Genomic DNA, 25,000 nt, shown 5'->3' on the forward strand with positions numbered 1-25,000 from the left:
ATGTGTTGTGCATGTTGTGTGTGATAGCACATAGTTCTTAAATAGCTTCAGGTGTTCAGTGGTGTGTCTCTGACTTGTTTAGTTTAGTGAGGAGGGACGCTCGGTGTGTGTGTGTGTGTGTGTGTGTGTGTGTGTGTGTGTGTTTAGTGAGGAGGGACGCTCGGTGTGTGTGTGTGTGTGTTTAGTGAGGAGGGACGCTCAGTGTGTGTGTTTAGTGAGGAGGGACGCTCGGTGTGTTTGTGTGCTTGGTATCTCTGACTTGTTTAGTTGAGTGCGGAGGGACGCTTGGTGTGTGTGTGTGTATGTGTGTGTGTGTTTACTGCGGAGGGACGCTCGGTGTGGTCCATCTGGCCTACCTTTGTCTCCCGGTGTTTGTGTGATTTAAAAAAGCAGATTTCTGCGCTCGCGAGCCAGTTGCAACCCCTCCAGCGCCACACACTAAAATAAAAACAAAAAAACAATCAATACATCGTGGGAGTTTTCCCTCCAAACCACACCACACTCTGTCCAGCACACTGCGGTGGGACTGGTGTGTGTGTGTGTGTTTCTTTGTGCGTGTGCGCATGCATGTGTATGCTTGTGAGAATGTTTCCAAAGTTTGAGAGTTAATTCATTGGTGCCATCGCCTACTCACAAATTTGGGGAGGGTCTGAAATTGGACAGCCTCCCGAGCAGAATTAGTTGCAGTGAGTTTTGTTAGGAATTTGGTGCTATTGCCCAGAATGATATGGTCATTAGAGGCAAAACAACAGAAAGAATCCCAATATGTGTGTGTGTGTGTGTGTGTGTCTATGTTCGTGTTTCATGTTTTGTGTGTTTGGTGTGTGAGTGTGATGTTGGCATATTTGCATGTGTCTTTGTAGTGTGTGTTTTTGCATTTTGGTGTGTGTGTGTGTGTGTACGTGTGTGTTGGTGGTTGTGTTTTTGTGCCTATCCGCCCCAGGTCTTTGTGTGCTGTTCAGATCAGAGATGGAGTGTTGTAGTTCTCTGCAAGGTTGGGAGCATATGCTTACAACTGGCCCCCAGCCAGGACTGCCTGTCATTAAATAGACATACCAATTAGGAGCACTTTCTCTCAGAAAGGTGTCGAGTGTGTGTGTGTGTGTGTGTGTGTATCTGTGCCTGTGCTTTGAAACAGCAACAGTGGTGATGCATCTGCCAAGCGTCCCCTATCTGACGTCCGCTGGATCCTTATGACCCACACACACACCGCACACACACACACCTTGCTCGTCTCCGGCTTCCAGAAACTTCTGCGGTTCACGGTGGCTGCCAGCCGAGAGACATCTGACTTGGCGCAGTCGGCAGGATTGCCTTTTTCCTTGGTGTTGCCGCCAGAAGCGTGTTTTCGTTTCTTTGCTGTGTGCGATAGCGGCTGGTGAGGGCACAAAAGGTCCTGCGCTTTTTAGTGTGGAGAGATTTTTTAAAACTGGTTCAGTGAATCAGGTGTAGCTGTTGGAAAGGAGAGAGTAGTATGAGGTTCTGGAGAGGGAGGAGAGTATGAGGTTCTGGAGAGTATGAGGTTCTGTTTCCTTCCCGTCAGAAACTTCCACCGTGTTGATTCTCGTCTCACATTAAGAGCGGCAAAACATCTGGATAGGCAACTGTATTGACTTCTCACATAAAAAAGGCGACAAAACAGCTGGATAGGCGACAGTGTTGTTGTCTCACATTAAAAGGTGGCAAAACAGCTGGATCACCGACTGTTTTGACATCTCACATTGAGTGTGGCAAAACTCTCCCATAGGCTCTCTGTGGTAATTCACTGGTGTCATGAACAGAGTGAAATAGAGAGTCAAAGCTCCTGTTCAACAAACTGGTGTGGATACTGTGTGACAGATGGATTATTTATTTATTTGTTTGTTTATTTCTTTATTTATTTGTAACATGTGTCTACCTCCCTCCCTCCCATCAAGCATGGCGAATGAGTATGTAATGTGTGTGTCTTCAAGCTGCTGGTAGATATACATAGATATTACATGCAGTCGACTAGTGGGGTCTGGATGTGGTCATGTACTAGATAATGTGTGTGTGTGTATGTGTGTTTGTAGTGTGTAACGCGTGTGTGTGTGTGTCTCCAGGTGCTGGAGGATAATGACTACGGCCGTGCGGTGGACTGGTGGGAGCTTGGTGTGGTCATGTACTAGATAATGTGTGTTTGTAGTGTGTAACGCGTGTGTGTGTGTGTCTCCAGGTGCTGGAGGATAATGACTACGGCCGTGCGGTGGACTGGTGGGGTCTGGGCGTGGTCATGTACGAGATGATGTGCGGCCGGCTGCCCTTCTACAACCAGGACCACGAGAAGCTGTTTGAGCTCATCCTGATGGAGGACATCAAGTTCCCGCGCACCCTCTCCTCCGACGCCAAGTCCCTGCTCTCCGGACTGCTCATCAAGGACCCCAACAAGCGGTACGATTGGACACGAACACGCCAACACAGACACGCCAACACACAGCACACAGGCTAGACTACAGTGAGCACACAGGCTAGGCTACAGTGAGCACATAACATATGGGTGGTTTAGTGCTTTGTTTTCAAAACTGCCTCAAAATGAAATCTTCCCAAAGTTTTTCTTGAAAAACGTCCCATGGTAACTGGTCACTGAAGGGTTTGTAGGTTCATAGTTCTAATACTATAGTTGGAGTGGACATTTTCTACATGTTAACACAGGGCACAATTAGGTCTGCTGTTTTAGCAGACAACATCCTTCTGCTAGCAGTGTGAATGCAAGTTTAGAAACGCTAGTGGAAATTAGCGTAATTAGTTAAAATAATTAGGTATGCAATACACACTGGATATATAGACCCTTGTTATTGCTGGGCACGAAATCACCTTGTACAGCTCACACAAACACAAGACACAATCACACACACACAACCACACAGATGTTCTCTTTAAAGAGCCCATATACACAGTCCCTCAGCACAGCACAACAGCGAGCACGCACACATACACACACACTGTCACATATACTCTCCCACAATTCTAGAAATTACTAATATGAAAGTGTGTAATGGAGACCACACACACACACACACAAACAAATCCTCTTGCAATTTCTCTGAATTTGACAGTGTTGTTAAGATTGAAGGACCCTCTTCTTTTCCTACAGTATGTATTCTCAACCAGAACAGGTGTTACAAAACCAAAGATGCACAAACTCTCAGGCTCTAAATTGTTTTATGTGTTTCCTTTCCTTCTGTTTTGTGTTTTTATTCTTTTTTAATTATTTTTGTTTTTCATTTCTGTTTGTTTTTTTGCAGACTTGGAGGGGGTCCAGACGACGCTAAAGAAATCATGCGACACAGTTTCTTTACAGGAATCGACTGGCAAGACGTTTATGATAAGAAGGTGAGTCTTTCATGTTGCAGCTGTGCCGCCACAACAGTTGCACAAACAGCTCCATCAGTTTTTGTTCAAAAAGAAATCCCTGAATGAGGTTCTTTATATTGTAAAATATGTATATATTTATATATATATATATATATATGTATATATATATATATATATTAGGGGTGTAACGGTTCATGTATTCGTATTGAACCGAAACGGTACGGGCGTCACGGTTCGGTGCATGAATTTACACGGAGAATACACGGTATAAAAATACATAAAACTCGTGTGCGGAATAATTAATGTCATGCGCAATTACTGTTAAGTATCGAGTTACGGGAGTTCTTTAGCGACACCTAACGCTAATCTGTAGCCTCGCCTTAGCTCTGAAGCTCTGATTGGCGCCTATGTTTTTTTTTTGTCAGGTCGTCAGTGAGTCGAGTCCGTCAGTCATTAGCAACACTAAGGTTAGACACCCACAAGAGTTAGAGGATCCGCTGGTCTATTTAAGATCGCAAGTTTGAGAACTTCAGTTACAGTAACGTTAGTACAGGCGAAAGAGTGGTGGATAAGATGAAACTGTGTGTCAGCGTTGTTCAGCAGTTATTGGGTATGTGAGTGGAATAAATGCTACACATATTCGAAGCCATCACCCAGATGATGTAGGCTACCAATCACTGAAACGAGGGGAAAAAAACTTCCCCTGCGCTTCAGCAGCCTTTGGATACACATACAAATAGGGCCAAAACCTATGGCTTAAATTAAATGATTTCGTAATGACAGAAAGCTATGTAAATCGCGTGGTAATTACCTTTATGTTGGGGTAACTTGTAACTTCAGTAAAATAAAGTGACAACGCTAACCAGGCTAATAAACAAACCATGCTAGTACGGTGAGTTAACGTCAAAGGGCAAAGTCACGTGACTTCTAGTTGTAGTCTGTTTATGAAATGAAAGGAGCAATTTCGTTTTTAAAAAAAAGGCAAAATAGTGTGATATTTTCACAGTTAGTAGGCTAGATTATTACTTTACACACAATGAAAAATATTGAGGCAAATTGTAGACCCTTCCATATACAACTAAACACAGATGTTGAAGCTCTTGCTTAAGTGGATTTTTAAAAATCATTTTTCTATGTAATTTGCACTTTCAGAAATAAGAGATGCTGTAGATAGCTGATTGTCTTATTTTGTTTACAAGTTACAGATGGAGTCTGGGTACTTATTGTACTGTTTAGCCTACATCTTACACACTTCAGGCTGTTGCAGATAGCTCAGGGAAGAGACTGTATGACACTAGGTGGTACAGCCTGAGACATGCACAATAAAAAAAAATGCTTTCTGCATTTTTGTTTTGCTTTTCCCTCCATTGTACCGAACTCGTACCGAACCGTGATGTCCGAACCGAGGTATGAACCGAACCGTGACTTCTGTGTACCGTTACACCCCTAATATATATATATATATATATATATATATGTATATATATATATATATACACACACACATTTTAATGTAGGGAACTAAAAAGAATGGCATGAATTTCTCCCAAGAGATGATAACAGGAAAGGAGGAGTTAAAAACGTTGAGCATATGTCATTTGAATGCTCCTATGAGGAAACGTTGAGCATAATGTCATTTGAATGCTCCTTACACTGCATATGACTTGTAAATGAAGACACTTGACTTTAACACTGCATTCAGTATATGACTTGTAAATAACAGTGTTAAACCTGGCGAGAGATCGCAAACTGTGTGTTGGTGTCATCATGCCTTTTTAGAGAAACTCTGTCATGTACAGCTATTATGTTCAATATCTTTGTCCTTCACACACACACACACACACAAACCTCTGCACCTGTCACCTCTGCCTGACGTTGTAGTGTAAGTTGTATCTGGATGTGTGTGGGGTGTGAACAGTGGCCCTGCAGGGAGACCCCAGGTCTCTGGTACCCCAGGTGAAAACAGGTGGTGTGTTGTCGCCCTATTCCCACTCTTACCCCCCCACCTTCACCCCCCTTCTCCTCTTTCTCTCTTTCTCGGTATCTGCTTCCGTAGCTGATACCTCCCTTCAAGCCTCAGGTGTCATCCGAGACGGATACTAGGTATTTTGACGAGGAGTTCACGGCACAGACAATTACAATAACTCCCCCTGAAAAATGTGAGTCACGATCCTTGCCCCCACCCTGTCCTCTCTCTCTCTCTCTCTCTCTCTCTCTCTCTCTCTCTCTCTCTCTCTCGCGCGTTCTTTCGCTCTCTCTTTTTTTGTCTTTGCATCATGGTCTGTTGTTTACCGTATTTTCCGGACTATAAGTCACACTTTTTTTCATAGTTTGGCTGGTCCTGCGACTCAGGTACAACATATATATATATATATATTTATATATATATGTTTTTTTCCTTTTCATGACACATTTTTTGACTGGTGCGACTTATACTCCGGTGCGACTTAATAGTCCGGAAAATACGGTACTTGGCTAATTTCAAGGCATTTTATCACTCTGTAACATAACACATTGGTGTGCTTTCTATGCTGTGCGTTTGCATACGGCTGTCATACAAAGGGCTCTGCAATCATATGACGTTGAAAAAGTAGTGGTCGTAAATAAATGACAGTGACAATATCTTTTCATTTTAACTTTATCATCATGTTATGGAAAATGAATGATCTCTTCTGTGTGTGTTGCAGTTGTTTTCAACCACTGTGAGATATGGTGAACGCTTCACTGTGTGTTTCTTATCATCTCCTCTGTCTTCCACAGTTGACGAAGATGGCATGGATTGTCTGGACAACGAGCGAAGACCCCATTTCCCACAGTTCTCCTACTCTGCTAGTGGACGGGAGTGAGTTCCGCACGGCAGAGTTTCCGCTGCCCATTTCCTCTTGTATGGTTACCATGGCTACCACTGGACCATCAGCGCCTAACCAACCTCTGTCTCTCTCCCTCTCTCTCTCTGTCCCCAACTCCCTGACCCTCTCATTTGAGTTGTTTCACGCACTGGGTGGACTGTAAGGGCCATGACCCAAAATGGCGGTGTATTGTCAGAGGAATTTTTGGGCACAAGTTTGGGCTACAAGTCTCAAGCGCCTACTCACTGCTTTTGATTGCACTGGTGGACTGGCAAACTAGGTTTTAGTTTTGTCTCAGTTTATTTGTATTTTTTTTTCTCTTTGTTTTTGTTTCTGGGTTAGTGTCTTCATACAGTGAGCTGGTTTAGTTTGTCAATTTTTATTTTATTTTGTTTGTTTGGGTCAGGATTTTACAGTTAGCTTAGCTTAGCTGGCCATGATCATGGCCTTCCACGTTTTAGCGGGAAAGTGACCAGAAGGACCTGCCTTACTCTCCCCGTCTCTCTCTCTCCCTCATGGAAAGGTGAGGCACATCTGCTCTTCAGATTCACAGGAGGTTTTGCCGGGGGGCAGATAATTCTGCCCCATGAGATTACGCGCACACACACACACACACACACATATATACCCCTCTCCCTCTGTACCAGCCCAGAGAACCGCTAACTCTGGACCAGATAGGGTTCAGGTCAGGAACACACTCATACATACTCATATACACAAACACACACACACAAAACCTCACTCACACACTTGGGTCTAGATTGTTTCCAGATTTGGAGCTCACACAAACACACGCATACACTAGGGACTGGATCAGACCCAGGTTGAAACTGTATCTGATCTGACCCAAAATCAGAGGGGTGTCCGGGCGGAGCTCCACATCCTCCCCTCTCCTTCTTGTCTTAGGTTAGCTGTAGCTAGTAGCCGTTAGCTTTGTAGTGTTAGACCATTTAGAAACTGCCAGAAACGGTTCGCTCAGGCTACGCAGATGAAAAAGAAAAACAAACCAACCAACAAACAAACCTCTCTTTTCGTCTGCAATCAAACTCAAGTAACAGGTACAGCAGCTTTACTCTGGGGTCTCCCACGGCTCAACGCAGGGGCCCCACAGTCATGCCACTAACTCAACATGCCTCAAAACGTCTCTGCTCGCTCTCTCGTGGACAAACGGTGTCAGTAGATTAGGATTCCTACCAACGTTTTTTAGTTTTTTATTATTGTTATTATTGTTATTTCTGCCGCCACTGACTCCACACAGTCATACGGCTTAACTTTTAGGTAGTTCTGCGCTGTAGTTTCAAACAGAAAGAGAAAAGTCGTCTCTGACAGACCCTAAGTCAGAGACGTTTATTTTGTTACAGTCTACATGCAGAGCTCTGAAGTGGACCAGGTCTGAGAAACCTTGTGACGTTTCCGTGACGTTTCCGTGGTAATCCTGTGAATCCAAGCAATGCTTTACCTTTCCATGGCCCTCAAAGTTCAGTTCCATTCAGGGTTAATTTTCCAACAGTCTTAAACTATCATCCACCAAGCGACCAGACAAATGAACAAAATCCATGTGCGAGGCCTCCAGAGCTAGTTACTGATCTATAAAGTATCTTATCCCTTGGAAGATGGTATGTAAATATGCAAGGCTTTATTTTGACATCAGTGCAAGAAAAAAAAAAAAAAAACTTTTTTTGCTGTCATTGTATTAGTAGTCAGCTGATGTAACACAGTATTCAGAATGCATTACACACAAACACATAAAAAATGTGAATGATAAAGGCAACATTTAGAGCCGTATATAATGATGCCACTTTTCCACAGGAGGAGGGGCTTAATATATATATGGGTGGGCTTAAGGGAATAGCTCCTCCTATGATGTTAAAAAGTGCAATCACAGGAAATGACTTCCCTTTTGGGGCAGTTAGAAGGCTGATAGTAAATAGGGGATTGGTACTGTAAGGGAAGGGGAGGAAAAATATCGATTTGTTTTTTAAGACCGAGGGATTTTTGTTTCTTTAAAAAATCTGATTGTTTAATTTATTTGTTGTTGAAATTTTTGTGTTATTATTATCATCATATTTTTTTTTCCTACTACTATTGTTAGGAGTATTATCCAGTTTTTTTCTGGATTAAAATGCACCTCAAAAATGGCTTAAGAATGTAGACAGGGCAATGAAAAAGGCCTTTTAATGTTGATTTGCTTTGACTTCAAATTTATTTTCCTATCGTCTCATACCAAAATATAATGATGTCAAGAGCAATGAAAAGCTCTAACTCAAAAGAAAGTTTGTCAGTAGTCTACCTACAGTCTAGTGGTACTGTGTTGTGTGTTACTTTGGTTTTCATTTGTTTGTTTGTTTGTTTGTTTGTTTGTGTCGTGTGTGGTCTTTCACATGGCTATGTTGTCTACATGAGGTACAGTCCCAAATAGGAACCGAACTGGTGTGCCAATCGGGCCCGTATTGGCACCGGAGACGTTCCGCAGAGTCCGAGTACATGGGGCATCTAAGACACAAGATGCAACCCAGCCAGTGCTGTTGAGTCTGGAAATCCCTGTGTGAGAAAAGATAAAGAAACACACACACACACACACACAAATACGCACGCTGCATAAGTCAAACTGCCATTATGAAAATACCTGTTTAAACAAGCTGCTAACGACCCATACTTCGCTTGTCATTTTGATCCAAGCCCGATGCATAGCAAACTCAAAGGACCCAATGAATAAATAGAAGGAGCCTGTAGATTTAAAAGTGAAGAGCAAATACGTAAAAACGTCAAAACACATCATTCCACGTTTCATAAAAGTATCCCTAAATACCTCTGTTATCATTCTTCATTTACACTGTGAATTTCAGCCAGCAGTGGACGCCAGAGGGAGGCAGCCGTGTTTGTTAACGATAAAAGCGTCACGTCGCTTCTCCTACCAAACAAAAACACGTATTCTTTCACCCATTTTCTCAGACATTGATGAGTCTTCGGGCCAATTGAGACGAGAAGCGTTTTTCAGTCGTCTATGGTTAGAGGCCAACCAGAGCATATTATTATGCTTCACTACTACTTTATGCGTGTATGTGAAACGTACTCAACGCATTGTTAAACACTGTTACATCACGTCAGAGATGGAGGCAGTGTAAATTCCCATTCGGACAACGCGTTTACAAGGAATGCAGCATGCTGTTGGTGAGTTAACTAGGTTGGGATCCGTCAACAAGCTGCTCAGTTAGTCAGAGGCAACAAGAAGTGACGTCTATTGTACTGTCTATTCTTGCTGAAGTGTTATATGGAGTAGTTTCTAGGTCATTTGTATTTGTTCGTCTCCCATGGTTTTTGCTCTTCAGGGTATTGGTTGTGTGCACAGTATGTGCCTTACAGGAAAAGTAGGTTCAATTTAGAATATTTTTTTTTTCTGGGGTGTGTGTGTGAAAGTGTGGTTGTTGTCAATTCAGCGTTGTAAAACTTAAGTTTGGGTCGTGGGCGCTGCATGGTGATGTTAAAGAAATGTCCTGGGCCACTAAGAGGGCTGAAAAAATGCATAAAGTATTGGATGCAACTGTACATGAAATAAGAACATACCAGAGAGGTGTTTTAGTGTGCAGTCCACTTTCAGTAGTCATATCAAGGGTTTGTGTTCAATATGTTATATAATATTGCTTAAGATTAAGTTTTATTAACTTTGTCCTGATGTTACTAAGGGGCTATCCACTGTACGTAACTATACCATCTACTATCTACCACTATTGACTCAAGGCTAATGGACATGCTATAACATGTTTCACTGTTATGAGGGTGTGTTTGAGTGGGCTTAATTCTGCTATGGGAAGTTGTGGATGGTTTGATGTATATGATTTGACTGGGGTGTGAAGGTTGGCAACGCAGGTGTCAGTCGTTGAGAAACAAGGGTCTGCAAATCTGCCTGTGAAGTGTCGTTTCTCTCGAGAAGGTGGTTCCAGATGCATGATTTGACGGGCGAAATGGAGGTGGAAGCAGATGGGCTCATCCCGAGATTGGAGGTCGATCAATAACTAGTACGTTGACAAGAATATGGTGTGTGGGATGTAGGTGGCAGAAGCGCAAGTCGTGCAAGTCGGTCTGCAAGGGCTGCATCTTAAGAGCTAAATATAAAATCAGACACACACACACAGATAGTCAACATACAAATACACCACACACACGCACACACACACAGATTGTGTTTCTGTCGCTGCATACATCTGAAGCATTGAGATCACATGGGAGAATAGTTCCAGTTCCGTTTCACTCCTAGTCACAGTTTTGGATTAAGGCGAGTTTGAGCACACAGTGTGTGTGTTGTTTCTGGGATCCCAGGTTATTGATAGGAGCGTTGTCCAGAGACGCAGGTGGAGACCCAATGTCCTCCCGCCTGCGTTGGCACTGTGTTGGCACAGGACTGTTGTGGAAACACAGGGTATGTTGCGAGACGTGGCAACAATTTTTTATTTATTTTTTGTGCAATTCTAATCCATAACTGTTGTAGCCTGTGGTGCACATCAACAACCCTGTCCTTTTTCTCTCCCCCTCTCGCCAACACGAGCAGAATGTATATCGACTGAGTGTCAGAAAAATGGTTGAAAAGGAACTGGGTTTTCGACGCAGCCCTCACAGGCAGTATGTAGAGACTGGTGCGTTTTGCTCGAAGTGGAGTTTGGCGTAGGACGGCAGGATCTGTCACGACGACGTGCCGACCGTACCCCCTACCGTTTCGGCGAAGCTCTGATCTAAAAACTGTGGATATTCAATCCATTACACTTTGTCATTGACTGTCTTCCAGAAGCTTTGTTTGGGTTCACTTCTGTCATGTGTTGTAGTGGGATCAATGGCTTAATGAAACTACTTGGAGCAATGGTTTAATAGGAGCATACTGCTGAACACAATGCATATTATATCTGTGTGTTTGTTTTGTTTATTTCTGTTTTATATATGCTGGTTTGTTTGAGGAGTAACTTGAATGTTTCTTATTTTCTGGTATTTGTGTAAGATCTGGACACTGTCTTTTGTTTGATTGTTTGTTTGTTTCTTTCTTTTTTTTTTTAGCTGTGAATTTAAACATGGAGATAAACAAATGTCTTTGGGCACTTAACATTTTATTTAACGTTATTATGCATTGATTGATTTTCACCATTTTTGAAGGAGCACTTAATAAACGTTTCTGCACTCTGTCTACTTGTCTTCGCCACAGGTCAGACAGAATGGCAGACACACCTTGTACGCTCGCACCATGTAGGATAGGATACAGTAGGCTAGACTATGACACGTTACTTTTCTTTCTGCTCGCCTCAAAATGGTATGTGACTTTCTCTTTGAATCTGTGTATACCTATACGTGTATACATTGACATCATCTGGTCTTTACCATATTGACCAGCGGAAGGAGTTCTGGGCAGGCATTGTGGTGGCATTATCTTGCATGCAGAGGACATCACTCCTGCGGCCGTGTGTGTATGTGTGTATCGAGGCTAAAGGATATGATATTAGGCTCAAAGCATCACGCTTGTAAAATGATCATACACTTTTTTGACTCCATAGCTTAGCAAACTTCTGCTATGAATTTCTGCAGCGGGACTTCCTCGCGTCCATTTAACTTTTTTGTATACCTCCGCAAGTTACGAAAGCTGTCCCTCCAGTGAGGTGGGGGGGGGGGGTTACTGGAAAGCACAGAGTCCCTTCATGGAGATCATGCGTCTTTCTTTTTGTAAATTATAAATAAAAGAAGGAGATCCTTTCACATTGGGGATGTATGGGGCGGGTGGATTTGATATGTTCAATTTTATGCAAAAGTTGAGGCTCCCTTGGCTAACTGACGTCATGGCATTTTGTTATTTATTTACGCTTATTTATTTAGGGATAAAAGTAGAAAATACAGCCCCTGCAGTTAAGAAAACCAAACCCTTTTACAAATGTTATTACAGTGTTTCTGATTTCATGGAGAAATAATAATAATAAAAAAAATAGACATGATTAATGGCATAATTGTGTCCCATGCTCAGAGCTTCTCAGATGTTTGCATTCAGCTGTAATGTATCTGGGGCAGCTGGTGGGAGAACACGTGCTGGAGAGCCAGATTTGGTCCCTCCGTGTTGAGAACTGTGTTTTCCTGTGCGCCAAGTCTGGACACAGTCGAGAAAAGAAAAGTCAAAACAGGAAAAAATGTGTGTGTGTGTGTGTGTGAAATTTGCTATTTAAACAGCTTAACCACGCAAAGAAAGTGGACTTGTCGACATCAAAATGTGTGTGAAAAAAAAATATACGGCTGAAAAAAAAAAGTATAGTAGAAAGCTTTATCCATCAAACAGCCTGCTCACAGAATGAGTCCGTGGGACCCAGACTCTTGTTTGCCCTTGAGAATGACCATCAAGGTCAGTTGAAGGTCAGAAGAAGAAAAAACGAGGCCATTCCTTGCCACCTCACCCCCCAAGCTCTCCCCATACACAGGGAACCCTTCCATAATACGGTCATGTGATGATGTGGGTTGTATCCTTATTAACTGCAGGGTCTCGAGCTGATTTGACACCTCAGACATACCTTTGCTGCTATACTGTTTGTACTGTCTACAACAGATTTTTTTCTTGTTACCTTGCTCCTGATAGTGTATAATGAATGAGCATGAATTGTAAAGTATTTATTTAAAAACATAAAGGAGACATTCCTTTAAAAAGGAAGTTTTAAAAAAAGGAAAAAAAAAAACCTTGTAATTAATTTTACGTCCATCTAGCTTTAGAGTTTGTGTCATTTCTTGAGCTTGCTAGCTCTGTCATTAGATCCATGTTAAGATCTAGTCATGTGGTCATTAGATCCATGTTAAGATCTAGTCATGTGGTCATTAGATCCATGTTAAGATCTAGTCATGTGGTTAAGGAATGTAAGAAAAAGGGAATACAAAGAATAAAAAGAAGAAAGAAAGAAAGTACTTCAAACTGAGATACCTGTATTACTCTGCACTGAATAAAAAACATGGAGATTTATTTCCTTAACCATAGGACTCACACGGCTTTGACTCAAACTAATAGACAGAAAAAAAGAGGACCTGAATGAGAACTGTTTTTGTACACTGTACATCCTTGGTATTTTTACACGTAAATGTATACGATAGGGATGCACATCAACTCCCTTCCAAACAGATGGCTTAAATAAAAGCACTATGTCAATCTGCAGCCTGCTCTTATTTTGCCATATTTTCTTCCCTGTTTTAGGCTCTGCTAGTTTATTTTACAAACTGTTATTACATTACAGATAATGACATCTCTCATGTGGATAAGACTGTATATATTGATCTTAATGATATCAATGCACACACATTATCCTTATTATCATTATACTATGCCATTATACATTTTAGTGGCTAATTATATTGTCATATTTAAATTTATATTATTATCTTTTTTAATTTTTTATTTTTTTTTAAATTTCAATGCCAATGTTAAAATTTTCACCGATCTTATTTATTTTGGATGTGTGGGTGTACAGAACTGAGGAAGAGGGAACGATGCCTCAGTGTTGATCTGGAGCCATGCCTGAGCTAATGAAAGTACACCTTATACTTACACATTTTACAGACATCTCTTAATGGAAACCACACTGGGCAAAAATACATGCACAACATGGAGCAAACATTTTACTGAGTCGTAGTTCATATAAGAATGCATCAATTTGTGTGTTAGCCAGTAAACTACAGACGTGACATGACTGGCAAGAACTACAAATTTGCAGACAGAACTAGAGATAAAAATAAGATTTTTCTTAGCATGGAGACATTACATATTTTATGTCAGTTGTATTTCATGAAGATGTTCAGTTCATCAAGAAAGGGACCAGAACTTGGCATGGTACATTTTATTTTTGTTCATTGTATTTAGAAATTCACTTGCTGCAAGTAAAACTTCAAGTACACTTTTCCACATTGGGAATTCAATCAGTGAGCTTTTAAAAACAAAAATGTACACTACATTTGATCTTTTAAAAAAATTACAAAAATGTTTTATGAAAGGTTTTTAAAAGTTGATAATTTTAGTCTATACAAACTCATATATAATTGGTCCTGTTTCTATACAGATTCATATATAACTGCTCCTGCTGTGCTGTAATGAAACAAATAATGAGGGTATATAGGGGCCCTGAGAGGCTGGAAGTGCAGCGCCTTACAGCCCCACCCTGTCCCCACTTTTTAACACGGCCTCGTTGTGGTGGAGGACCAGCTCCACCCTCTCAGAGAGAGAGAGAGAACAGGAGAGGCCAGAACCCCAGCAGGCTGCCCCAGCAACGAGCCCCCAGAGCTGGCCACAGAACTGAGGAACCTCCCCTCGCCTGCCTCTAACCTCTTACTGTACATTGAACACAACCTGCAACATATTGGATAGCCTCACACAACTCCACACAGACACACACACACACACACACACACACACACAGTGTATATACAGATGATCTGGCCTGATGCACCTCTGCGGGGTTATAAGAGTTTAGTGAAACTTGGCAAGAGCAGGAGCTCAGTATGCTTGAACAGACACTTCAGTTTTATTCAGATGAAACCAGGAGGCACTGAGCCAATAGTGTGTTCTAGTCCTATTTCAGTGGCACTGAACGGCACTGCACTGATTCAGTGTTAGCGTTACAAAACAAAACAACTGTTTGGTTATTCTAAAATACCACTTCCTCGAAATAACAAAACTGTTTGGTTATTCTGAAACACCACTTCCTCGAAATAACAACATAAAACTGTGTGGTGGTTGTTTTTAAAACAGCACTTTGTTAATATAACATGGACCTGTTTGGGTTGTTATTCTGAGATGTGATGTACTCAGAACAACGACATACAATGACAACAAAAACACAAGTCACAAAAGGTCTTCATTTCAGGTGGAGGGCGAGTCAGACTGTCCAGCTCCAGGTGTCTGAAAGATCCACAGAAGCACGGAGTCACCTAGAGGTCATCATTCATATAGACCCTTTCAATCTGTTCCTAATGGGTTTCCGGTTGAAACGTTCAAAACCAAGGCAGACACTTTGAAATCAGACTTTTTATTATTATTATTATTATTATTATTATTATTATTTAATTTGTCCCGAAGTTACCATTAGCTCAATGTTGTTTTCTGTGCCACCAGAATGACCTTAGGAACATGCATGTTTGTTCATGCCATTGGAAGGGTCTATAGCACAGGTATTCAGGTTTTCCTGCTTATTGAAACATAAGCCTCTTTTATTTGATGTATTTATGTATTTAAAGGGAGGCTTAGGTAATGACGTTTGTTACCAAATGGGTAAGTACAGTGTGTCTAATGAGTTGTGCTGCATAACAGTGGCTTTAAAATAAACTGGGTGCTTTGTAAGACATATTGTTATAATAAATGATGTATTATACACATAATTCCTACTTTTCCTAAAAGTTCAGTTTTAAGCAAGTTCCGTTCAGTGTGTTGTTGTTGTTTATTCAGTTATGAGACTGAAGAACAGAAGCTATAATATATAATAATTACAGTGAGCTATTTACTCGACTTATTTTAGTTTTAATATTCTATTTTTAGTTAAATATTTGACTTTTATTTCTTACAGATTGTCACTTAGATTTTGCTTAACCTCGGACATAAGCAGTTATGTTTGGCAGACAGTAACAGACTCTCAGCTTAGCAGATAATTGCCACTACACAAAGTGCCAAGGCCTATAAGCCCATATGACTTTAGATTAGTTTTGTCAAATATATTATAATTACTACTATTACTATTATTAATGATTACTTCTCTTTTGATAGAACTTGTATTTTTATTATAATCATCAATGCTGTATTCCAGACAGTCTTGTATTGGTCCTGATTTAAAATAGAAAATAGTATCTCCTAATTAACTGAGCCATATTGTCACAGTTGTTTGGTTGTGAGTAAAGTATTGCAGCATGAACCTCGTAAGAAAGAAGCACTGTTTTAAAATCCTTTATCATTCACTATGTGAGAACTAAACCTGAGGCTACACAAAATGCCACTAATGAAGGTGTACATATAGAATGAGAAATAATTGGCACATTTGACAGACTGGTCAAAAATATATATAAAATGTAAAAATAAAGAGGCTCTTCGGCCTTCGGCAGCAGATTTTAGGGGGAATTAGGAGGGTGTGCTGGATAAAGAAAAGAGGTAAAAAAGAGAGTGAGTGAGTGAAAGCGTGAATGGGAGAGCGGGTAGCTGACTGGAAGACTGGAAGAGGAGGATGAAGAGGAGAAGGAGGAGGAGGAGGAGGAGGTAACAGCCTGGGCAGTATTAGCGCATCGCGTTGCGTCAACTGGGTGCTGGCGCACCCCCTGCGCTGGCGCTAATCTCCCACGAATGTCAGCGTGCCGCCACCACCACCGCACCGCGTCCTGCTCACGGCATCGCCCACTCCCCGCCAGCCTCGCTCCTCCCGCTCCGCTACAATCTGGAGCGACATCTGCGCACGCCTAGTCTTGCGTGATGTGCTGCCGTGGCGACCAGCTGCTGCGGAGCTTGTGAGCGCTCGGGGAGAAAAATATATATATCGATAGAGAGATAAAAATAAAAAAAATACAGAAAAGGAGAAAAAAAAACAATAGATGAGAATGTGAAAAAGGGAGGAAAAAAAAGGCTTTGGGATAGAATGTGAGATCTCACATTTAAAGAAAAGTAGTGAATGGAGGGAGCGAAGAAGAGGAGAGATATGAACAGAGGAGAAGAAAGGAGAGATATGAACAGAGGAGAAGAATGAAAAGAGATGGAGGGAAAGAGGAGATAAGAGGGAGAAGAAAATAGAGCAAAATGAATATATGATGAAGAGAGGAGAGGAGGTCGGAGTGGAGGAGAGAAGATCAGGGAGGAAGAGAGAAGGTGGGAGTGCAGGAGAAGAGGTGAGGGTGGAGAAGAGGAGGTGAGGGTGGAGGAGAGGAGGTGAGGGTGGAGGAGAGGAGGTGAGGGAGGAGGAGGTGGGAGTGCAGGAGGTTAAGGGAGGAGGAGAGGAGGTGAGGGTGGAGGAGAGGAGGTGAGGGTGGAGGAGGTGAGGGAAGAGGAGAGGAGGTGGGAGTGTAGGAGAAGAGGTCAGGGTGGAGGAGGTGAGGGAGGAGGAGAGGAGGTGAGGGTGGATGAGGTGAGAGAGGAGGTGAGGGTGGAGGAGGTGAGGGAGGAGGAGAGGAGGTGGGAGTGTAGGAGAAGAGGTCAGGGTGGATGAGGTGAGGGAGGAGGAGAAGAGGTCAGGGTGGAGGAGGTGAGGGAGGAGGAGAGGAGGTGAGGGTGGATGAGGTGAGAGAGGAGGTGAGGGAGGAGGAGAGGAGGTGGGAGTGTAGGAGAAGAGGTCAGGGTGATGGAGAGGTCTGACAGGAGAAGAGGAGGTGAGGGTGGAGGAGAGGAGGTGAGGTTGGGGTGGGAAGGGGGTTTGGTAGTAATTGAGAGGAGTGAGGTGAGAGACAGGACAGGTGGTGTGTGTCTAACCAGAATACACAGGGTGTGCATTCCTATGACCAGGTGTGTGTGTGTGTGTGTGTGTGTGTGTGTGTGTGTGTGTGTGTGTGTGTGATGGGAATAGAGCTGGCAGAATTAAAAGGGAGGACCTTGCATCTATACCTGCCTACAGAGATTTGACCTATCTACGTCAGAAAGTGTGTGTGTGTGTGTGTGTGTGTACCTGTGTGTTTATGCGTAGGTTCTGTGTGTGTGTGTGTGTGTGTGTGTGTGTGTGTGTGTACCTGTGTGTTTATGCGTAGGTTCTGTGTGTGTGTGTGTGTGTGTGTGTGTGTGTACCTGTGTGTTTATGCGTAGGTTCTGTGTGTGTGTGTGTGTGTGTGTGTGTGTGTGTGTGTGTGTGTGTGTTTGGACCTGTGTGTTTATGCGTAGGTTCTGCGTGTGTGTGTGTGTATGTGGACCTGTGTGTTTATGCGTAGGTTATGCGTGTGTGTGTGTGTGTGTGGACCTGTGTGTTTATGTGTAGGTTCTGCGTGTGTGTGTGTGTGTGTGTGTACCTGTGTGTTTATGCGTAAGTTCTGTGTGTGTGTGTGTGTGTGTGTGTGTGTGTGTGTGTGTGGACCTGTGTGTTTATGTGTAGGTTCTGCGTGTGTGTGTGTGTGTGTGTGTACCTGTGTGTTTATGCGTAGGTTCTGTGTGTGTGTGTGTGTGTGTGTGTTTGTGTGTGTGTGTGTGTGGACCTGTGTGTTTATGTGTAGGTTCTGCGTGTGTGTGTGTGTGTGTGTGTGTGTACCTGTGTGTTTATGCGTAGGTTCTGCATCTCTTGGGCCAGCTCTTGTCTCTCCTGCATCAGCTGGTTCTGTTTCCCCAGGAGCTCCATCACCTGCTGGGCGCTGGACTGACAGTGCTGATCCAACTGCTGCAGCCTACACACACACACACACACACACACACACACACACACACACACACACACACACACACACACACACACACACACACACACACACACACACACACACACACACAGAGAGAGAGAACAGATTAGGACTGTAAAAGAAACAAACACACATTAAACCTAAGCACACAAGATCACTTGAGTTGGACTTTTGTATATGGACAGGGAATAAACAATAGCGTTAAGAATTCTGTCATATGAATAATTAATTTAATATTATTTGTTAATAGAAGTTTGTCTTTCATGTGAATTCATTATGGAGAACATTAAAATGGCAAAACAACAAAGACAAACATTGCAACACCCACGTGTAAACAAATGTACATGTAAATAAAATTACACTAATGACTATGCTCAATAGTCTGTGTGTATGTACACCTACAAAATCAGTATTCCTTAAAATCCACACAAAGTTTTAACAATAATCTGTTCATTAAGAGCCAAGTTTGCCTTTGGCTGGGGATTCAGAATGTAATAACACTCTTATATGATTTGCTTGCCAAGTAAAAAAAAAAAATGCTGAAAAGATTCCTATGGTTCACTTTAGCACCCAGTGTACGTACACACACACACACACACACACACACACACACACACACACACACACACACACACACACACACACACACACACACACACAGAGCTCTTGCTCTTAGACAACAAATGTTCGTTGTGTGTTGTTTTAGCCTACATTTTGTAATGATTTGAAATGTCCAATTCTCTCACTCAGAGAGAGATGGAGAAAGAGAGAGAGAGAAAGAGAAAGAGAGAGAGAGAGAGAAAGACCACCATCATCCACACCATCACGTACACATGTATGATGTTTTGTGTTCTCTCTTTACACACTACTACGAACATGTATGCTTTGGGTCATGCCAATAAAACTCAATTGAATTGGAGAGAGAGAGAGAGAGAGAGAGAGAGAGAGAGAGAGAGAGAGAGAGAGAGAGAGAGAGAGAGAGAGAGAGAGAGAGAGAGAGAGAGAGCGCAACAAGGCCTGCATACTACAGCATGACTGCCCTAGATTACCCATCATGCTCAGGGGCAGACAGCCAGGCCAGGGCGGGAGGAGGACCAGAGAGAGATCTGCACGCCCCACTGAGACCAGGGGATAGAGAGATGAGGGGAGAAAGAGAGAGAGGAGAGAGCTAGAGAGAGAGAGAGAGAGATGGGATGAAGAACGAAAGAGAGAGAAAAAGAAAGATAAAGATCTAGAGTGGGAAGAACGATAGGCAAAGACAGACAAGACAAACAAACATAAAGTGGAGACATAAAGCAACCAAAGACAGGGGGATGAATAGAAGTGAAAAAGAATAGAAACAGCACAGAGAGAGACAGGAGAGAGAGAGAAGAGACAGGAAAGAGTAACAGAGGATGAAGTTAAAAGTAAGGGACAGAGGAGAGCGAAAAGACAGAAAGGAGGACAGAGGAGTGAGGGAGAGCAAAAAGGAAAGAGAGGGAGAAGATAGAAAGAGAGAGAGGGAGGGAGAGAGGGAGGGATAGAGCCTCTAGCTGTTGCTGGAGGAGAGGCAGATGCCCTGGCCCTCCTGGTTGGGCAGGACCGTCTGTGCAGTGGGGACAGAGAGGGGGAGCACCAGCTCTTCTCTCTCCCTCTCTCACTTCCTTCCTTTCTTTCTTTTTTTATCTCCACTTATTTATTCTATAGCTCTCTCCTGATTCCATTCCTTCTTTCTTTCTTTCTTTCTTTCTCTTCTGCCTCCTGGTTCTGGTGTTCTAGTCATTCTTTCTCCCTCCATCTCTCTGTCTCTCCATCATTTTCAGCTCTCACCTGTCTCATTTCTCATTTCTTTACTTCTTCTCTACATCCCTCTCTCTCTATCCCCCCATTCTTTTCTCAGTCACACAAACTTGGTATACACTCCACAGCCTGTTCATTTAGTTTGACCACTGAACCCATATGAGGTGGACACCAGGACGACAGAAACAAACACAAACAGACACACACACACACACACACACACACACACACCTCTCTTTCCCTGGTCCTCCCTCTCTCATGCTTCATTCCACTAACCTCTCTCTCCATCTCTCTCTCTCTCTCTCTTTCTCTCTCCCTCTCTCTCCCTCCGCTCTCTCTCTCTCTCTTTCTCTCCCTCTCTCTGTACTCTGGGGTCAGATGGCTGTAGAGGCCAGCTTGTCCTGGGCTCAGGCCCTGCTGTGCTGGTGACTGGAGCGGCTGCTGCCTCCTCCTCCTCTCCTCCTCTTCCTCTCCTCCTCCTCCTCTCCTCCAGTCAGTCCAGAGGAGAGTTGGCACAGAACAGCCCAGCGTCTGCGTCAGTCCCACTCCTCGCCCCCACACTGCACAGCAGGGGGACACACACATTGGACTCTCTCTCTCACACACACACACACACACACACACACACACACAAATGACTAGATAGGCACATATAGATGCATACAAGTGCCCACAATCATTCAAGACATGACACATGACAAACACACACACACACACACACACACACACACACACACACACACACACACACATACACACACACACACGCACACACAAGTGTTGGTTGTTCCATGTGGGGAGTTGTGAGTGTGGAGTGTGTTAAAATCACGGCTCCCTGTAGGGTTGCAAGACTCGAGTTCTGTTCCCCATACAGCCTGTTCTCATCACTAACACATACAAGTTTCTTTTCTTCCACTTCACGATTGTCTTGCTTCAGTTTATCCATGAATCACTCACTACATGAATTTCATTTCTCAAAGAATAACGCTCAAATGGACATGAAGGAAACTTTACAGACATATCAAAGCATTACAGCTTCATAATGGTACTATAATTAAAATGTACGTCACATCTATATCATAGTGCATACCATACAGTCCATACCCATACAATCTACACTTGTATCGTGACTGTAATATAAATATAGGTGATGTAGTATAGCTGCTTCTGCACACAGTCTTTTCCAGTTCAGCTAAAAGACATCCATGTTTTAAAAAAAAATATATATGAAATATATACACCCAATATATGATATGTAAGAGATAATGGAGTCCAGAAGGAAATACACATTCGAGGTGGTAAAACGGCCCCGACGCGTCAGCTGTAAACCGAACGCGTGGAGTCCATTATTACACTGTTGCCACTTGCGTTGGGTTCATTTCCTGTTATAATTTAAACGTTTTAATCGCTAAAACATAAAATAAATATAAAATAAAAATAACATATAGTACATATAGTGAAATACTGAGCTTTGGTCTACATAGCCTCTCACTATGAACCCTGTACAGGTGCCCACAAAACACACACACACACACACACTGGGCTCTGGCTCAACAGCATGTGAAGCACCTGTACACACACACACACACACACACACACACACACACACACACAGGCAGTGTGGCAGCTGCAGTGTTGTGCCAGGCCAACTCGAGAGGAGGACCTGTGGACAGCTGCTTGGGCCAAAAGCAACACTCCAATGTCAAGGATACCAAATCCCATAAGCGGGTTGTGTAATTCCAGCACTAATGCCTCACCTCAGTCGTCCCGCACGCACGCACACACACACACACACACACACACACACACACACACGCTGCACCTCTGGAGCGCAGCTCTTTACCTTAACCTGTTACACAAGCCCGCTGGCCTTAATCTCACACCTGTGACACACACACACACATCCCTCTCACACACAGAGAGAGACAAGCTACCTGCTGCACCTCTGGAATACAGCTCTCTACCTTAACCTGTTACACACACCCACTGTCCAAACACACAACCAGACGTCTCCTCTCTCTCTTACACACACACACACACACACACACACACACACACACACACACACACACACACACACACACACACATCCTTTTCATATAGCCAAACTGCTTCCACACACACACACTTTCCTCCAACATGGTGCTCTGATGGCAGCCGTGTGTGTGTGTGTGTGTGTGTGTGTGTGTGTGTGTGTGTGTGTGTGTGTGTGTGTGTATGCGTGTTTATGTCAAACCTCACAAAAGGAGGTATATTTGCATCTTCACAATAACTTCAAGGTCATAAAAGTAATGGGGGTTAATGTTCCAGGTGTGTGTGTTTATGTGTGTATGTTTCAGTGTGTCAGTATGTAAGTGTGTGTTTGTGTGCGTGTGTATGTTTGAGTGTGTCAGTGATGTGTGTGTTTGTGTGTGTGTGTGTGTGTGTGTGTGTGTGTGTGTGTGTGTGTGTGTGTGTGTTTGACGCTCTTCTCCGTGGGTGGGTGATTAAATCACTAGCCTGTCCAGCGGCTAAGGCTGCAAATCCAATAACTGCCCTAAATTCACTGGCATGGCTCTTAATTAGGTTTTTAATGCAGCTTAGCGCTATGCTGTGCCTGCTCTCTCTCTCTCTCTCTCTCTCTCTCTCTCTCCATTATTCTCTCATCTTCTATCTCTCTCTCTCTCAACCTCTCCCTCTCTCCTAACCTCTCTCTCTCTATCTCTTTCTAACTCACTTTCCTCTCTCTCTCTCTCTCTCTCTCTCTCTCTCTCTATCTTTCTAACCCACTTTCCCCTCTCTCTCTCTCTCTAACTCACTTTCCCCTCTCTCTCTCTCTCTACCTCACTCTCCTCTCTCTCACTCTAGCCCTCTCCCTCCTTCCTTCCATTTCTTTCTCTCTCCCCCACCTCTCTCTCCCTCCTTCTCTCCGTGTCCAGAGTGGGGTGCAGGGCCGCTGTAAGCTGCTGTCCAGGCTCCGTCCGGCACAGGCTGGCCGTGGCTCTGCTGCTGGGAGAGGGGAGCAGTGCATTGCGGGCCGGGAACGGGGAGCAGTGCATTGTGGGCCGGGAGAGGGGAGCAGTGCATTGTGGGCCGGGAGAGGGGGGCAAGGCATTGTGGGCCGGGAGAGGGGAGCAGTGCATTGTGGGCCGGGAGAGGGGGGCAAGGCATTGTGGGCCGGGAGAGGGGAGCAGTGCATTCTGGGCCGGGAGAGGGGAGCAGTGCATTGTGTGCCGGGAGAGGGGGGCAAGGCATTGTGGGCCGGGAGAGGGGAGCAGTGCATTGTGGGCCTGGAGAGGGGAGCAGTGCATTGTGGGCCGGGAGAGGGGAGCAGTGCATTGTGGGCCGGGAGAGGGGAGCAGTGCATTCTGGGCCGGGAGAGGGGAGCAGTGTTCTGGGCCGGCCGCAGGCTGCTGGTCCTCCTCCGCTTTCCTGCTGACCTGGTGAAAGGACACCATCTGCTGGGCTCCCAGCAAACGCAAACATACACACATACACACATCTGCATTTACAGAGATGCAAAAAGCACACAAAACGGCCATGCGCACACACACACGCCAAGAGTAACACATACACACACATACCCACAAATATGTACTAAATGTACTAAATATGTACACGCGTGGCGTGACTACGCAGGGAGACGGAGAAGATGCGTGTGAGAGCGCTAACAGCTAAGAGCGTCCCGTGGCGTGGCTACGCAGGGAGACGGAGAAGATGCGTGTGAGAGAGCTAACAGCTAAGAGCGTCCCGTGGCGTGGCTACGCAGGGAGACGGAGAAGATGCGTGTGAGAGAGCTAACAGCTAAGAGCGTCCCGTGGCGTGACTACGCAGGGAGACGGAGAAGACGCGTGTGAGAAGTCGGAGAGGAACAGCACAGAGGATGCGTCTGATGAAAACAACAACATCTGGACCTGCCACCACGTCTGATTATTGATTTGTCTCTCATCGTCTTAATTACCACAAAGACACACACACACACACACACACACACAGCTGCATCAGAAACCTGTTATAGCCCAGAGCTGAGTCGGATACTTCCAGATGATTACATTTGTTTTGGTAAGAGCTGGGACAAATCTGTGGGGGGCTGGGATTGGCGGCTCTTACGGCTCTCTGCAAAATGATGTGTGTATGAGAGTGTGAGTGTGTTTGCGTGTGTGAGTGTGTTTGCGTGTGTGTTGCCTAAAGCCATTGCGTATTCCAGAGAGTAGCCTTCCCTCCCTCCACCTGAGGAACCAGAGGAGGACATACAACTACAACATTTGCATATGTGTACACACACACACACACACACACACACAAGGAAAACCATGCTGATGTTTTGCCACAGCCTCTGGGTGTGTGGAACTGGATCAACCATGGTCTCTGTGTACCTGCTCTGGGATGGTGTGGGCCTGAGGGTTAAGCGTTAGAGCCGGCAATGGCACACAATTACAATTACACACAGTTAGTGAGTTAGTTAAGCCCATGCCATTAGCCTCCCAATGGTGTTGGGTTTGCCATGAGAAATCACACACACACACACAGAGAGAGAGAGAGAGAGAGAGAGAGAGAGAGAGAGAGAGAGAGAGAGAGAGAGAGAGAGAGAGAGAGAGAGATAGATAGAGAGAGAGAGAGAGATTTACTTGCCTCACCACAAACACTCAACTGGAAACATTCAAACACTGTCAGAAAAGAAAACACCCTGTACATTAGATTCCCATACCACATTGCAA

The 25,000-nt window shown here is 43.9% G+C and overlaps 2 protein-coding genes across 2 annotated transcripts in view; one reads left to right on the forward strand and one right to left on the reverse strand.

Moving 5' to 3' along the window:
- The window catches only part of akt3a (v-akt murine thymoma viral oncogene homolog 3a), a 108,438-nt gene extending 97,088 nt beyond the window's left edge, over positions 1–11,350 (forward strand). The window contains exons 11-14 of the mRNA XM_076285220.1: positions 2,195–2,409; positions 3,264–3,351; positions 5,390–5,492; positions 6,094–11,350. Coding sequence (XP_076141335.1) covers positions 2,195–2,409; positions 3,264–3,351; positions 5,390–5,492; positions 6,094–6,179 — 492 coding nt within the window. The 3' untranslated portion in view covers positions 6,180–11,350. The remainder of the gene's footprint in view (positions 1–2,194; positions 2,410–3,263; positions 3,352–5,389; positions 5,493–6,093) is intronic.
- Positions 11,351–14,023: 2,673 nt separating this feature from the next.
- The window catches only part of sdccag8 (SHH signaling and ciliogenesis regulator sdccag8), an 81,599-nt gene continuing 70,622 nt past the window's right edge, over positions 14,024–25,000 (reverse strand). The window contains exons 17-18 of the mRNA XM_076286242.1: positions 18,380–18,512; positions 14,024–15,078 (exon numbers count right to left, since the gene is read on the reverse strand). Of these exons, the coding sequence (XP_076142357.1) occupies positions 15,040–15,078; positions 18,380–18,512 (172 nt within the window). The 3' untranslated portion in view covers positions 14,024–15,039. The remainder of the gene's footprint in view (positions 15,079–18,379; positions 18,513–25,000) is intronic.

Source organism: Alosa pseudoharengus, unplaced genomic scaffold (genome assembly GCF_046254945.1).
Source record: "Alosa pseudoharengus isolate Yale_2024_CS ecotype anadromous, Long Island Sound unplaced genomic scaffold, YU_APseudo_1.1 YU_APseudo_1.1_scf_15, whole genome shotgun sequence".
Classification (NCBI taxonomy): domain Eukaryota; kingdom Metazoa; phylum Chordata; class Actinopteri; order Clupeiformes; family Clupeidae; genus Alosa; species Alosa pseudoharengus.